We start from the raw sequence: 16,675 nt of genomic DNA, 5'->3' as shown, positions 1-16,675 counted from the left end.
TGGACATGTAGCGCTCTGTTTTAAAGAAAGTGGCCGCTCTCCGTGAGAACCCGGTGGGTGCCGGGCCGGCGGGCGGGAGGGCTCTCCTGGCTGCGGGCGGCGGCGCGATCGTGGCCGGTCCCTGCGGCCTCTCCACCGGGGAGGGTCCTGACAGGCTCCGTGTTTCCCCTGTCGCTGCGAAGTTTTTTGTTTTTTGTTTGTGTTTTTTTGTTTTGTTTTGTTTGGTTTTTTCTGTTTTGTTGTTTTTTTGTTTTGTTTTTTTTTTCTCTGTAGCTGGGAAGTGCCGAGCTCTTCACTCGAAGTTAATCATCTGCTTACAATTAACCTGTGACCTCCCACACCCGCGGGGCCGCGCTGTAGCTTTAAGGCGGGCAGTGGAAGCGGGAGGGGGGACACGACAGTGCCAGGTCCAGCTCCGAAGCTGCTGCAGATCACTTGCTCCTGCCCGGCTATGGGGAGCTGCAACCTTCTGACCACCCTCCTGGCCGCTGCCCTCGCCTCCTTTCTGCCGGCCCCCGCCGCCCCCTCAGCCCACCGCAAACTCCTGGTGTTCCTGCTCGATGGCTTTCGCTTCGACTACATCGATGACAGCGAGCTGGAGGGTCTGCCGGGCTTTCGGGCCATTGTGAACATGGGAGTGAAGGTGGATTACATGACCCCGGACTTCCCCAGCCTTTCCTACCCCAATTACTACACGCTGATGACGGGTGAGTACCTTGCATTTGCTGTGATGCTCCTTGTAGCTGCCAGGTCCCTGTGACTTTCTCCTCCAAAAATGCAAAACAAACACAAGTTGTGCTTCTTTGCTGAGAGTTTAAAAGCACTGAGGCATTACAGCTCATTATTGCTTGTCTGAAAACTGCTCTGAACTTGGAAATGCTGCTTGTAGCTGATTTTTGAAGTTCTCCTTTGCTCTTGGGCAGTGCTGTCGGGTCCCTACCAGCTGCCCCTGCCAGCAGCTCGGCATCCCGGGCTCTCCGGTAGGAGAACCGAGGGGGTCTGCTGCATACAGAACATAAAAATGAGTGGGAAATGCATGGAAAATGAACACAAAGCCTGCTCACAGACTTTCTAGTTAGTAAAAAATGTGTGTAAACTGAGGGTAGCTAAGAGTAACTTATTCTCAACCAGCACATCCGAGTTCAGTGTTAAATTTGGTTTTAAGCTGAACAGACTTTCTGCTTTTACAGATCCCTGCCTTAATGTTGCCCCAAGTCCTTATATATGTAAAATAATCTGAAATAGTCAAATGGACATTGAGGATTTTTGCTTTTGCTCCCTTATACTTTCCTTACACTTTATGAAGACAGTCATAATTTTTATGATGCTGATTTCCTTTTAATCTAAACAGAGCAACACATGATTACAGTGACACTAAGAAGGTGCACAGAGTACAGCTGAGCCCTTCACATCAGAGAAAGACACCCTGGAAACAACATTTGAGCTTGAAAAACCCAAACAAACAACACAAACAAAACCAGAAAAGTTTTTCTGGAGTTCCTGTTTGGTTTTGTTTTGTTCTGGGTTTTGTTGTGTGGGGTTTTTGTTTGTTTGTTTTTTCTCCAGAGTTATTTAACAAACAGGACCTCCCAGCTAGCAAGCAGTGAGGAAAAAAAAATCTGTCCTCTCCAAAGATATGTGGTATCTTCTGCTATACTTGGAACAATACAATGCCCAGCAGTCCATATACTGCTTGCTGGGAAAGCAAATAGATGCCATTGTAAGACAAAAATCTGACATCAGTTGTGCCCAGCTTGTTTGGAAACCACTTAACCCTTTCCTCCCTAACTTGGGAGAGGGACACCTTTCTCTTGCTCACAGATCATAGAATTGTAGAGTACAAAACCATCACAGTTTTTTTCATGACCTGATGCAAATGAATGAAGGCAGAGCAAATGTCACAACTGAAAGTAGAGATGTCACTCCACTGTGGACCTTGTTGTTTAAGTGTATGTAGGCAAACTGGCTTCATGATTCATATGTAAAAAGCCTTCAGGTGAAGTTGTTAAAGAGAACAGGGAAGGCAAGTGCTTTCTCTCATTACCACGTTTCATCACCAGTCCTATTACATGTGTATGTGTAGAGTGAAGTCTATAATCAGCCTTCTGAGGAGTTTTGAAAACATCCAATTTTGTACTCTCAAACAAGTTTTGTTTTAGATTATGAAACAGCACTACTAGACATCACATTTTTAGGGTGCCAGAGTTGCTACATCCCAGCTTGAACAAAGAGATGATCTATGAGACCAAACTCAACTCTCCTTGAAAATTTCCTGGTCTTCATGATGAGGATCTCAATGCAAATACAACTTATTTGCAAATAACAATTCACCTTCATAACATGTGTCACAGCAGTGTTAAATAGGTCAGGAGCCAACCAGGGACAAAGTGAAGAATGTGCCCAAAAGAGGGTCCAAGACTACACTTGAGCACTCGGGGTGTTAGTGTGAGGGATTAACAGCCCAGACTCAGTGCAGGCGAACCCAGAGACACTTTATTTCTGCAAGGCACTTACATTTATAGTTAGTAGCTGTTTTAATTGGCTTATGCTAGCTGTTCACGTGCTTAGTTATCTGGCGATTGGTTTATTTAATCTTGCACGTGCTCTGGTGTTTTGGCTAACACAGTATAAATATCTTTTCTTGTGCAAAAACTTTCTGGTTTCTCACTCTATTTTGGTCAAGGTTGTTCCAGTAACTCAATATGACTGTCTGTAAGATATTCCACATTAGTGAACCCCATGCCTGTGCCCTGGCATGACAGCAGGGTAAATCCCATGGCTTCACTGTTCTCTCCGCCAATGCCATGGTGCAGTCTCCACAGAAAGGAGATGTTATGTTTTAGGTGATGGTGGGGTTATGACTGTGGGGCACATGGCAGATGTAGCGTTAGCTGTGTTTGGTCTGTACACGGTCAATTAGCAAAGCTGGGTCAGATTTTTGGAAAAAATGCAGCATGGCAAGGTGACATGAGCATCATGCTGTAGTGACCCGTTTGGGGCTGGTAAGTTATCACCTCACCATCACTGGTCTATGGGCACAGGAAAGTTTACATCACATCTCACCAGTTATGCTTCTCCTCTATGGGGAGAGACATGACGGTTCACTGGTTTTGTTTCTGTTTGCAACTGGGATGTGCAGGACTTAACTGTTGCCACAGTTTCTTATGGAAGATCAAGAATTACAAGGACAAGCTAATCTTCATGTCTGGTCCTACAATGCTGCTTCATGTGCTGTTAAGAAACTCATGTTTTAACCTCCAAATTGCCATATTTTAGCATTTGTGAACGCTGCTTCATAGAATATTGGCTTTTTTCAGCTAAATCAGGTTAAGAAATTTTGGCCCTGCCTATACATTTCCACCCCGGCTTGTTCATTATATCCCACCACTTTTCCAGATAAACACTCCTGTCCCTTCTTTCTCGGCTCATCCACAAGGCCCAACCTCCACTCAGGAGCATACATGACTGCCAGGACAGCGTGTGCATGAAATAACTGCAGTTGGCATGTATTTCTCTCTTGCCTCTATCCCTTCCCATGAGCAAGGCTTCTTCTTTCTCTGTACTCACTTTACCCCACATCCACACAACCTGCATAACTCCAGAGAGTGTAAGTTGTTACAGAGAGAAGTTCTCCCTTATTTTGGTGGCTTTGGAGGAGGACAATGGACTCTGTTCCTCAGACACCATCACTGTTGAGACAGGTCAGTCTCCTCAGACATGAACTCACCTCCTCCTCCTGTCCAGACCTGCAGACAGAGGTTATGGAGGTCAGCAGGATCTGCCCCACCACGTCTCAGTGCAGATGCCAAGCTGCACTTAGCAGCCCTGACAGAAGGCAGCTTTACCCCGCAACAGGCAACCAGCAATCAATAGCACACACCACAGCTGCCCAATTATCTGCAGGATCCTCTAGTCATTTTATTTTACTTTACTGATGATTTCAAGAGGGCAGCCTAGCTGAATTTAATATTAATGAGAAACAGCAAGCTTACTGAGATTTTCAAAGCTATAACCAAATAGATGCAAGCATAATTGATGACTCTATCTAAAAACAACCAACTAATGTGTGCTAATGTGAAGCATACTCTGTTTTGTTGAGGCCAGGTACCAAGTAAAGCACAGACACAGTGGGAGGAATAGGGCCCAACTTAGGTAAACAAAATGGATCAATTTTGGAAGGAAAGCGGGGAGGGAGGTGACTCTACCTGTGGTCACACAGCGCTGCAGGGCAAAGGCAGAGCTCTCCATGGGTCCCCCTTCTACTTAAATCTGCTGCTGCTGTTAACCTCTGAGAAGATATTTGCTGGAGCTTCCTCGGATGACACAGAAAGTGTCAGCCCAAAGCCTGGGGCCTGCATAGAGGTCATTTCCCTACCTCAACATCTACAGCAATTATGAGAAGTAAAACCAGAGCATAGAAATGAGATGAATGCTTATGGTTTGCCTTCTTCATATAAAGTCACCCGATGATTCAGATCTTAGGGAGAAGCTTCAGTCTTCCTGCAAGCCATGGCATGGCGTCATGACCTGCTATTTGCTTGAAGAAGCACCAAACAACAGCCAAGTCACTGCTGGAACAAAGGATCTCACTGACGTGCAACTGGAGAAGTTGTTTTGTTACAGAAATCTGGTGGTATGCAAGGTAGCCCAGGGATGTACTGGTTTAAAATCACACTCTTTGAGAAGCAATTTTCTCTAACAACTTCATTCATGCTGTGTTTCTCAGTTTTGGCTTCCACAGTGGCATAAAGACTGGTTCTTGGGTGGTTGGGTTGTTTTTTAGCTACTAGGCTGAAAACTTACCTGGTGTCCTGGCTCTCTGTGCTCCAGTTAGGATATTGTAGTTGTTGACCTGAAAGGTGTAGCACAACACATTGAACTAGGTAAAATGAGCTGTTGTTGCTGACATGTGTGTTTGAGAGAGCTTTGCAAGGCTTGATGTGGGCTTGGTAAGGGATAGAAGGAGTCCAAATACATGTATCCCAAAAGGCTTACTTAATCACACCATGTGCTGTTTGTTTTGCAAAGAAAGGAATTAAGACCACAAGCCACCTCGGGTTTTTATCGTGTGGGGAGCTTTTAATGTTTCCTCTTCTTTGTCTCAGCCTGGCTCTGCAGGGAGCTCTCACGCCAAGCTAAATGGAAAGTCTGAGGTCTCCCCAAACCGCTGTGAGCATGAGTTATTGCTTCAGAGCTCTTTGTGCCATATCTCTTGGAAAAAAAGCTGCTCATGCTAAGGAGCTTGAATCTCCCTTGCCTGCCAGCCCGCAGGTGTTGGGGGTCTGCTGGGGGACGTCCTGCACCCCTGACCCCTGAGCTCAAGGCATGCAGGGGCCCCTCACATTTCCACCCCCAGCCAGCATAAACGTGGGTGGATGGTATCACATCTGAGTTGGAAAATCAGGGAGAATTTGTCTTCCAAGATCCTAACAACAAATGAGGTCTTTTCTGGCAGGTCCTCCACAAGGACACGCCAGCACCCAGTCAGCTGTACCGCCCCACGTCCAAGAGCCGTATTTGTCTTGGCCTCTACAGGAAGCAGAGGGAGTCCCTGATCACAGAGGTGGGTGGGTGGGAGAGGAGCCAGCAAGAGGCCTCTGAGTCCCCTTTTGGACAAGACCTGACCTTAAGTACTTGGCAGAGGGGTGTCCTGGTTTACAGCACAGCATCTCCACTCTCCATCCATGCAGACCCTAAAGGAAGCCCTGTCTGGTGGTGGTTCTAGCAGATGCCTTATTTCTGCTGCCCAGTTAACAGTATCCAGACTCCTGCCTGGTCCAGGACAAGATGCTGACAACTTCTGTTTATCAGTAAGCAAGTTTTTAACTAACATCAACAATACCTGCATATTGTCAGAGGCTTAAAAAATGGAGGCGTAGGAATACAGCAGGGCAATGGATTACCACTACTAATGAACTGAAACTATCTTAATTTCACTTTCCAAGGTAAGAAAATAAACAGAAGGACACAAAAACCATGATAAGTGACAAAGCAATTGGCATTTTTATTTTTGCTCCTCTTTTAACCATCATAGATATCATCATCAGCAAAGATTTAAAAAAAAAAAAAAACTGGTTGTGACACACACTTTTAAAATCAGTCTCTTCTTGGACTCAGTAGCTTTCCATTTCTAAAATTGCATGTGGGGAAGAAAAAGAGCATGAAGAGGTCTGTGGTAATCCTATTAACTGGCAGGGAAGGCACACTGTCCTAGCAAGGACAGGCTGGAGGAGAGAGTGGGAACCAGGAGGAGTTTTCTTTTTCACATTCTTTGTCTTGCTTTTAGTCAGCACCTGCAGAAAGGCTGGAATACCAAGTGCCAAGATTTTCCTCTTTCACACATACACAAAATGTTGTAGAAAAAAAAAAAAAAGCTGTGTTTGCTTTTTACCAGTTTAAAAAAATGGAAACACTTTCAAAATGGAAAACAGAAAGTTTTCTATAACATAAGTTCATATGCTACAAACTGAAGCACTGTTTTTTCCTTCTTAATAGCCACAGCCTCACAGCTCACCACTTGTATACCTGCTATTAGCAGCAGTAAGTGAATGCTCACTTATCAAGGTATTTCTTTGCTCAGAGCTAAAGTCACAGGCAATGAACATAAAACTGCCAGAGGCTCGTACCCTCTCTAAGGGTGCAGGCAGCAGCTTTGCCCATCATTTTTGCTTGAAGCTGTGCTGCCTTCAAGCTGTAGCCATCTGTGGGTCATCAGGGGTCCCAGCCTGGTCCCTCAGCCCACTGCTGCCACTCAGTTCAGGAGACTGACTGGCAACTCAGAGCATCTGCTCCCCAGGGACGCAGGGCCTGCCTTCCTGCACAAGCAAGCATCTGCGACTCCTAAGCTAGATGCTTTGCAAGCAATTTTCATGCACCCCAGCCCTGGCTGCGCTATTGAAGCAGTGATTTAAGAGTTTCACATTCTTATTAAGTGAATCCCCTTCAGGAAAAAAAAAAATACTGTGTATAGCAGAGATTTTCCTGTGCCTTTTGATGTGATTGTATTTGGAGTGCAAAGTCTCACCTGATGGAGGCTAAGGTGTTTCTGCCTTGGGTCCATCTGGTGTTGCAGGTCATAAGAAATTGCAAAGACTTTGCCAGCAAGCTCTTCTGGGAACATGAATTGTCTGTGCACATCTTGCAGGTACCATTTTTGCCTGGGGGCCTGCAGATGGTAGGGACACTTTGCCCAGACCAGAGCTCCCCCCTGACTTCTCATGAGCCCTGGTCTTCTCCAGGCCACTTAAGGTTTAACACACAGGGTTTGTTTTTTTCCCTGAGGTCTTTCTTTTCAAAGCAGGACAGATGACACACAGCAGGGGAAGAGCAGAGCAAGGCATATATCGAAATGGGCAGAGCTGACCCCCATCAGGATGTTCTTCTCACAGCAGACTGGGCTCAGTCCTTGGGGATGGCAACACCACACACCTGCTCCAGAACAAAAACACAGTGCTGGGGACTTTAAAGTCCTGCTCTCTTCCTTCTCCCAGCAGGTGCGGAGCATTTCCCAGAGCAAGTCATCCAGCAGGTCTCCACAGGGTTTTCCCAGCTTATACAGCCCCATGGCCTGTGCTTGCATCATGCCCTGCTGGCCTTTCCTGGGGAGTGGGGACATCATGGTGGGAACGGTCTCACTGTCACAGCAAGGCATATATATAATGTTGCATAAAATGTGCAGGTAAATGTGTGTACTTATGTTCGTCATCAGGTGGATACCACATGGGTACAGATTATGGTACCTATGCTGCATTGGCTAGTATAGACACTGCAGGTTCTCTGATTAATCTGATTTGCTCAGTGCAGAGATGATTTACCTCTGTTTTGTTGCCCCATGCACCAGGTGTGGCATTGCGCAGGTGCCACACACTGCTGCTCTTACAAAAAGATCATTGGGTGTCTCAGAAGAGCATTTTCTGTTGTAGATTTACACATGTGGTCCCTGTATGATATATCACGCCTACTGGCGATCCTACGCGCTGTCTCTGCAATCAGTGAAAGGCCATCAAAGGAGGAAGAGGTCATTCCTGTAGTAAACACTGCAGGAACACACGCTCTGGTTTCTAGATCTCACATATGGTCAGTGTAGGGTCCACAGCACTCAGCACTACTGTGCTGTTGTTGTGGGTGGCCAAGTGGCCGCATGTCTGTTGGGATGTGTTTTGTAGTTGTTGGTTGGTTGATTGTTTGTTTTTGTGTGTGTGTGTGGTTTTTTTTTTTTTAATTATTAGTTTTTAAAAAATTATTTATTTTATCTTTGTTTTGCATAGATTCATTTGAATGCTGACAAAAGTGCCTGGACACACAGGAATGTGCTTTAGACAAAGCCAATGCTGTAAGAAATGTAGTGTCCAAGTAAGCTGTAGCACGTAGACTTGCAAAAGCTTTTGTTGGCTCTCTTCCAGAAGGATATAGCAGTTATCATATTCCTGGGAACTATACCCTCTTTGTTTTCCTCTGCTGCTTGAGGAAGGGGTGCTTTTTACCACAATTGCAGTGAGTTTAAATAACGACATCTGTATGCTGAAATTGCTTTTTGCTCTGTTTCTACTTTTGAAACTGTTAAGATTTGATTATAGAGGAAAGCTGCAGAATGGAAGCAATAAAAGTTCAGTGTGTTATGGTAACTGTCTGACACCATGTTGCTATTTTGATAATAATTAAAAAGGAGATCACCAAAGGTCATTTTCTCATAATGGAGAAAATAAGTTACAACAGGGAATGTAGGGAACTGGGGTTCTACACGTGACTGAAAAAAAATTTGGGAAGTGACCTTAATTCTGTGTATGAGTGTCTTTTGAGGGGCAGAAATGCCAGCTATTGCAGGGTTTTTTAATCTAGTGAGCAAGGCACAGAATAGCCATGGTTGAAGATTAACAAAAGTCAAAAATAAAAATAGAGACCAGGCATACTTTTTGAACAGTGTTTACTGATAATAAATATTGGGAGGGGCAACCCAAGGAAGAGATTGAGTAGCTGGTTATTGATGTCTTCCAAGGAGGTCTGGGGTCTTTCTGGGACACAGGCTTCAGGCAAGAAGACGTGAATGGCTCCAGGTAGCATTAACTGATCCTGTCTTTTGGTCTGTTTGCCCATCTGATCTTCCCTTCTGGTCTTGTGAACCAGGGATATCTGCGATGAAAATTGATACCTTACAGTCTTCCAGGCCTCTTTTCCAATATAAAAAAGAGGGTGATGAAGTCCATAGAAGAATGAACTTGTCTGATGTGGAGATCAGAAAAATATTGTCATCCGTTTAAGTGCACACAGTCAACAATGGTACAAAGAACAATCTCTGTTCTGTTACTTACAGAGGTGGGCAAACTGATAGCAGACCTTAAATCCTATAGGGACCTCACATCAGTAGCAGCTGGAGCTCATTGTTTCTATATGAAGACTATATTATACATAGTACAATATGTAACCTAACAGCTTCAGCACTGGGGATTCTTACCAGCTCTTTTAAGACTTACAGCAAAGAAAGCACTTGACATTCTAAAGAGGACAGATTACTGCCCATCCAATCCAGCAGTTCTCCTGTATTAAACCTGTTTGGTTTAATATGGTAACTGGTGACTGCCACAAACTGAGACTGCTTTTCTCCACTGAGGAGGAGGAAATGTTTTGCATAATTGAAATACTTTGTAGTAGGGAAAGAGAGTTCAAAATCCATTTCAAGGTCACATGTGCTCAAAGTATACAGAGTCCTCTGCTAAAAATGACACCTTTTCAAAACAAGGATACCAAAGTTATTTCAGTTCTGCTCAGTCTTACAATAATCAAAGCCTGTTATCTGAATCCTTGCAATATTGTGACTCACCAGCTAATGATGAAAGTGTCTCACACATGCATCAATCATTGCTTTTTAAGATATGGAAATAATGAACTCCCAGTACAACTTAATCTTCAACATTTCTTTTCCCATTTTTGTTAATTAACTCTTAAAATACAGTAACTTCTGACAGTTACAGGAAGTGGAAAACATCTCTCAGCTATTATATATTACTTTCTTGTAATATAAAGTTGTTCAAGTACCCCAAGGTGCAATAAGAGGATGAAGAATGTCTGATGAAATGATTGATTGCTGTCCTCACAACCAAGAGCAAAGCTTGTTCATTTAAAAAAAAAAAAAGCGCTGATGGTAACAGAAAATAAAAGTAGTATGTGAAGGTTTTAGCCTAGTTTTTGCTTGTTTACAGAAAAACAATGTGCCCTATTGATAAAGGAGAGGGAAAATCCTAGTGTCCCAAACTATTCTATGTTTCCAGATTATGCTCTTATCCCTTCTCGTTCACAGGCAGCTTCCCGCAGCCCTCTGGGTCTGTGCGCTGGCGAGTACCTTAAAATAGCCTCAGGCTTGGCAGATGTTGCGTGCGTAGGAGCCAGGCATCAGCCAAACGTGTCACCCACGCAGGCTGCCGCTGCTGTGGTCTGTGTGTGTAGGCTGGGTACGGCACACTGAGCAGGCCACGGGGTGTGGGATTTGTTTCTTCTGCCCTCAGCTGTCTACAAGTTGGCTGTCTGGATCATCTGGTGTGATCTTTCTCTACAATTAATAGAGAGCAATATGCACCTCCAGAGGATAACTCCTCCCAGGTACCTTAGGTGCCTGTCTTAGGATGGCATGATTTGCTTTCTAGAGGTGCCTCTTCTTTTCCATTGACTGTGATGGGAACATGGGTGGATGACCTAAGCTCCAGCAACTGACTTTTAAGTGGTGAACTGGGGGATATAAGTTGCTTACCTGGTGAACCTCAATAAAAGGTGACAGAGTCAAGATCATGTGAGCGGTTGCAAGGTAAGAGGTCCCCGAGTTCAAATTTGAGCTTGATGGCTGATTTGCTGGGTGATGCAGTGATAGCAGTGGTGGTGCTGGTGGCATCCTTCTGCTGGAGAACACCAATCTGATTGTGCTTTTTTTTTTTTTCTCCACCCCTGAAGGTCGCCACTGTGAGGTCCATCAGATGACTGGAAACTACATGTGGGACCAAAAGACAAATTTATCTTTTGATATCGGTGTGAATAAAGAAAGCCTGCTGCCTCTCTGGTGGAACGGATCGGAGCCTTTGTGGGTCACAATGATGAAAGAAAAAAAGAACGTTTTCATGTACTACTGGCCAGGTTAGTATGTCAAGAATTGCTACCCTCTTAATTGTGTGTCTTTATATCTAAGTACTCCATACTCTGTAGGATGGCTCTTTAATACAGTGAAATAGAGAGAAGAACTATGAGTGCTTTACTAGCTGTGCGTAGAAATGCATTATCTTTCTCTAGGCCGTGACAATTTGCTTATGCTTAGAAAGGAATAGACGGAAGTGTCAGTGGAGGCAACTTTCCACCAAATGTTACCTTCAGGGGGCACTGGCTTGCAGAGCATCCCCTCCTCCACCAGATGCTCGTTACTCTTGGCTGCCTGTAGCTTCCACTGTGCTGGATGCTTGCTCCATGAATGGTTCATGAGGGCAACTCTGTAGACCACATCACTGATCAAAGTTAAATAGTAACCATGCTTCCCAAGAGCTTGTTTGGTTTTAACCTGGAAATTAGTAGCTGAGAGCTGAAGATGATCTACCCTGTTTGGACAGGAAAATCCAGCTGAAAGCAAAGCATCCTTTGGTGAGCTGGAGTGAGCACTCTGCCATCCATCATCATTAACTCAGCTGAAGTCCCAGTTGTTCAGAGTCTGAGCTTCTCATTTAGAGGGACTTGGCCTTTCTGTTCCTCATTTGTTGGGTATTGGACCACTGAATTCACTAAGGAGGTATAACAACAAGTGTTTTTCAAGAAATAGGAGTACACCCTTAGGCTGTCCATTTAGGGACCCACATGGAAATAAATATTCCAGTTATGCAGCCAGACCAAATTCTTTGCAAGGCACCCAGCTTCTCAGCTTCTTCAGATTTTAACTCTGCTACCTAAGCAGGATGCAAATATCCTTGCATGTGGGACTGGAGGCCAGAGGACTACACGTTAGAAGAGCTGTGCTGGATGCAGCCAATGCCAGCGGGGAGGGCAGCAGCAGCTGACTCACGCTGTGGGCTCCTGGCCAGCTTGTCTTCTGCATCCCAATGCGTGTGTGCCTGGTCACAGGCCTTTCCATGTCATGTAGCTAATGGCATCCCAGAAAAAAAGGCCACAATTCTCAGGAAAAGGAAGAAAGAACGAACCAAGACATAATACTTAAGCACATGGTTATTTTAAGGGTGGTCATGGTCTCAAAGGACATATTGGTCATACAGCGTCAGGAGGCAGGATGAAACATAGAACTATTGAACTAAAACACAAGGCACTTGGGCTGCAGTAGGACTCCAGGTGTAACTGGAGTAAACAGAAGTCACCTCAAATGCAATAGTATTAATTACATTTTCCCTGCATGATTTTTGTAACTGTTTTCTAGTTCCTCTGTAAGTATGTAATGCTTTCTAAAAAGTCTAGATCTGTTATTTTAAAGCTTTAATTCTTTACAAGGCTTTTGACTGAGGAGTGATGCCAAACAAAATGAAAGAAAAAATAAGGGTTTAATAACCAAGGTGGCTAGAGGTCCCACAGACATTTGCACTGCATATGATTTGCTATTAGTGTTTAAACTTTCCAGCCTGAGGATATACTGCTGCTTAGTAAAGAATCTTGCAAATCTGGTAAAGATCCGAACAGGAAAAGTTTGGGAAACTCTAAATAGGAACAGCAACACATTGCCACTTCATTCTGGAAGATGCTATTTTCTCTGTAGCCAGTGGTGAAGACAAAAAAGACCGATCAAATGTAGCAGAAACGCATTGTGAATGCCAGCGAGCTAATTCCCAGGGTTAACTTGCACCACTGCCATTTCCTCGTCAGAGCCCGTTTCAAACTTTGCAAAGTCTGAACCCAAAATCTGCTGCTTCATCTTTTTCCCTGTGTTCCTTTCTCATGTGTATTTGGTGCTTAAAGGAAGAAAATCCAGACCGCAGCAAGCAGGGACACAGGGCAGGAGGGCTCTCGGATGTGAACACCCATTCATCACAGCTCCGTCTGTGAGCCCGACATAAACACAGCAAAGACAACTCATGGTCAGAATTCACCTGGGCTCTCCTGCCTCTAGAAGTGGAAGAACCAAAATACCACCATGCCAGGGGTCCCACCTACCACCTCTGCCAAAACATAAGTGCTTGGCTTGTAGGGACATTGTTCTTCTTTCCTCTTGGTGTTTATTTGGCAGTTGCTACTCTCCAGGGCATTCCTGGGGAAAAAGTCATGAAATCCTCGGACTATTTGATTGTTAAGTAAAACACAGGAGCTGATGCTGTACATAGGGTGAATTGCACAGTCTCATGCCCAGGTTGCCTGTCTGAAGCACCGCTGCACCAGTGGATGGAGAAGCCCCAGAGGAGTGCAAGAGCATCCCAGTGGTACAGCCAAAGCTTTATAGTGCTCCTCACAATCAGCCTGGTGGCTGATGTCACCCCAAATTCCTTCATTTTCTGGCAGCCTATGAAACTGCTTCAGCTGAGGTGCAGTGACATCTTTTCTAAACACTGAAATGAGAGAAAGGGTGGATAAAAAGACTCTAAACCCAGCTTTTGCCATTTAAACACAACGTTTACCAGACCGTGGAGCTAGTCTGGAAAGTTTTCAAAAGCTTGTGTTATGACAGGAAGTATCCGACTGTTAAATCAATGTTTAGAAATGAAATTTAAAGCTGGCAGGGGTTCAAGTCTCCATGTCAGATAAAGAGGAGCTTATATATCACTGCAAAAGAAGTCCTGATTCCTGCTCCAGTGGTTCAGATATCTAACATTACAACTTAGTAAATATGGCTAATCTATTTGCAGTTTAACCAATAGAAACTTAACATTCTCCAAATCTTTTTAAATTTCCTTTCCCATAATATTTAAATGAGAAAACTTATGATACATCCTGGCCTCTATCAAAATGAAATTTAAATATGAAAGGGTCTTCATGGCCAGTATTTTGGAATTCTAACAAGCCTTACTGTCAAAATGCAGTTTTAATTTTTGTTCATCACAGAGGCTAAAAAACCAAAACAAACAAAAAAAAACCACGCATGAAGCTCTTGGTATCTAAGCAGCCTGAATTTTCACTGTTATTGCCACTGAACTGCACACTTGAAGACCCATATTTAGTGGCCAAAATGATTTCTAATTGTTGCTGCCTTTGTAGTCTTCTATGTCATGCTCATCACTTGACAATCTAGAAATAGCAAAGATATCTGAGCAATTAAAATATTGCAGATCCCCAAGAGGTTAATGCTTCCAGTTAAAATTATCTTGTGAGTAATTCTGAGGAACGTTATCTGAGAAAATTATAATCTGATGTCAGTATCTGAAGAGGAAAAAAGAGGCTAAATCATCATATTAGTCATTGGCTATGAGCAGTCATCCATCTGAACTAAAATACTAAGTGTTTCCAAATGCATCCTTAACTTCTTGCCTGGATTTGGATCCAAACTTTTCTCAGATCCGAGTGTCAGAGGAGAATTTGGCTCTGAAGTTCCAGTTCAGTCCTGAAGTACCAGCAAAGCCTCCAGAGGGTTACTGTATCACGTCTACATCTGAGGGAACTGAAACCCCATGTCTTGCTGCTGGTGGCACCCAGGACATCACACAAAAACCTGAAGATGCACACCCTCAGGGCAGCGGCAAGGGCTCCTGCTTCCTGGAGATGGCTTCAGGTCATTCATGGAATACTTGGGTTTTTTTTATTATTTGGTTAGGGAGCAGCTGGGACACCATGTCATTTCTTGAAGGTGCTGGATACAGATGTATAGAAATGTTAGTGTGTCCCACAGTAAAACTTGTATGGAGTCAGTTCTTGTCGAGTAATCTGCAGGCTGTTCATCCAGGTTGCAGATTACTTGTGTGGTGGAGAGAGAAACACCAAAGTATCTCTATGCAGAAAGGGAAGGATTAAGTCATATAAGCTTGGGGCAACAGGGGAAGAACAAGAAGTGAGCAGCATGGCATACTTGAACAATTTTTATAAAAACATATATTAGATAGATGTTTGAAATGATTTAGATACGTTTTCACAGAAAATTACTTGACTATATGTTCTATTTATTATTGCAAATAATAAATTCTTACAAATAATTGATTGTAATAGACAGGGTCCCTCAAAACACACAAAGAATGTGGAAACCTACTGTGGACCACTGGGTGAAAAGACTGAATCTGTCAGGTGTGCTGGGGCTCTTTAGCTTTTGGAAAGGCTAAACTCCATCGGACTTTACCAGCTTCATGAAACTCAGTGAAGATTTTTAAAAGTTTCTGAAGCTCAAACATTTAAGTTTTTCTAACATTTCATGGTACTCCTGAGAAGTCATGATGAGAAGTCTTGTAGCCAGCTTAGGCTGCACGAGTCATGCTTTTCCCCATGCCCCAGGATTGCACCGCACTGGTGTGAGTTCATGCAGGCTGAGATGCAAGACACTGACAAATTGTCTTTACTGAGTGTCCCAGTAAGCAAACCTCTGTCAATCATCTCTGAAAGTAGCTCTGCTTGCTCTAGTGCCCTCTCTGTAGTTACACCTCCCATGCAACCTTCTTCTCTGCCAAGCAAGGAGTCAAATTCTGACAATCCTTAATGCCTATTTCTTTCATCCCAAATGAGAAGCAAAGGGACCCAAATGTAGGCAGATTCAGGCTACTGTTTAGAGTTACCTTTTTGACCTGACTGTATTGCTGTACACAGAGGCCTTTTTTGCAAAATATTTCTTCTTCTTGTGCCCTAGGAATACACTCGAAAATGCCTAACCCTGATGGAAGGACTCTGAGGCTCTTGAAAGTTAATTTGCATGAATCCAGTGTTTCTGAAAGCACACTTCTTTTAAATATTAATGTTATTCTCAGCACAGCGACTGGAGAGCAAAAGGGCAAAAAAACCCACAAAAACATGTTTTTGTATGTTCAGGGCCATGTTCTCCTGTAGGATTTGTTGCCATAAATTTCTGTGGATATCTGCCACAAAACAGACTGTATTTTGCAAGGACAGCTGCAAGTTACCAAGAGAGTTAATTGGTTTATACTGTTTTAATAAGACCTCCTGGGAAACAGATTTAATAGTGGAGTGCCAGTATCACATAATAAAATACAGTTTATAGAGGATATTAGGACGTAAGATACACTCTGTCTAACTGGAAAGTATTTGCTGAACTTTCAGGGAACGATATCTAAATCTATTATGTTGGAAGCCTGGAAATGAGGCATTGTGGCTGCAGCAGTTAGTATGAAAACAAGTTAGTGATTTAGGTGGAAATCATCTGCCATGAGGGAATCAAGAGTTTTATCATGGGAAGGTCACACACAGACCTTCCTTTTAGAGAAGGAAATAAAAGGATCCAGTGTACAGTTTGCTACAAGCACTAGTCAAACCAGCCTCTCTCCCCTTTCCCTTCCCAACCACAAGGTTTCCTGCAGGGAAGGTGTGAGGTAAGTATTGTCACGGGAAACTTACAAACCTGAACCTGGACCCCACTGTGTGGGGTCTGTGATCAAGGTAAAACTGCAACGCTTACCACATTTTTCACTCATAGGTTGTGAGGTCGAAATCCTTGGAGTCAGACCAAGTTATTGCCGCGAGTACTTCAGCGTCCCAACAGACAAGAACTTTGCGGATGCCATCAGTGATGCTCTTGAGTCTTTGCGGTAGGTCACTGGCCTTCTGTGGTGTGGGGATTCCT

At 43.8% G+C, this 16,675-nt stretch overlaps 1 protein-coding gene across 1 annotated transcript in view; it reads left to right on the top strand.

The window, feature by feature from the left end:
- Positions 1-393: 393 nt before the first annotated feature.
- Positions 394-16,675, top strand: part of ENPP6 (ectonucleotide pyrophosphatase/phosphodiesterase 6) — a 32,983-nt gene continuing 16,701 nt past the window's right edge. The window contains exons 1-3 of the mRNA XM_082050802.1: positions 394-707; positions 10,939-11,118; positions 16,529-16,640. Of these exons, the coding sequence (XP_081906928.1) occupies positions 452-707; positions 10,939-11,118; positions 16,529-16,640 (548 nt within the window). The 5' untranslated portion in view covers positions 394-451. The remainder of the gene's footprint in view (positions 708-10,938; positions 11,119-16,528; positions 16,641-16,675) is intronic.

Source organism: Streptopelia decaocto (assembly GCF_964273445.1).
Source record: "Streptopelia decaocto genome assembly, chromosome: 4".
NCBI classification, from domain to species: Eukaryota; Metazoa; Chordata; class Aves; order Columbiformes; family Columbidae; genus Streptopelia; species Streptopelia decaocto.
This window is presented reverse-complemented; position numbering and strand designations above follow the sequence as displayed.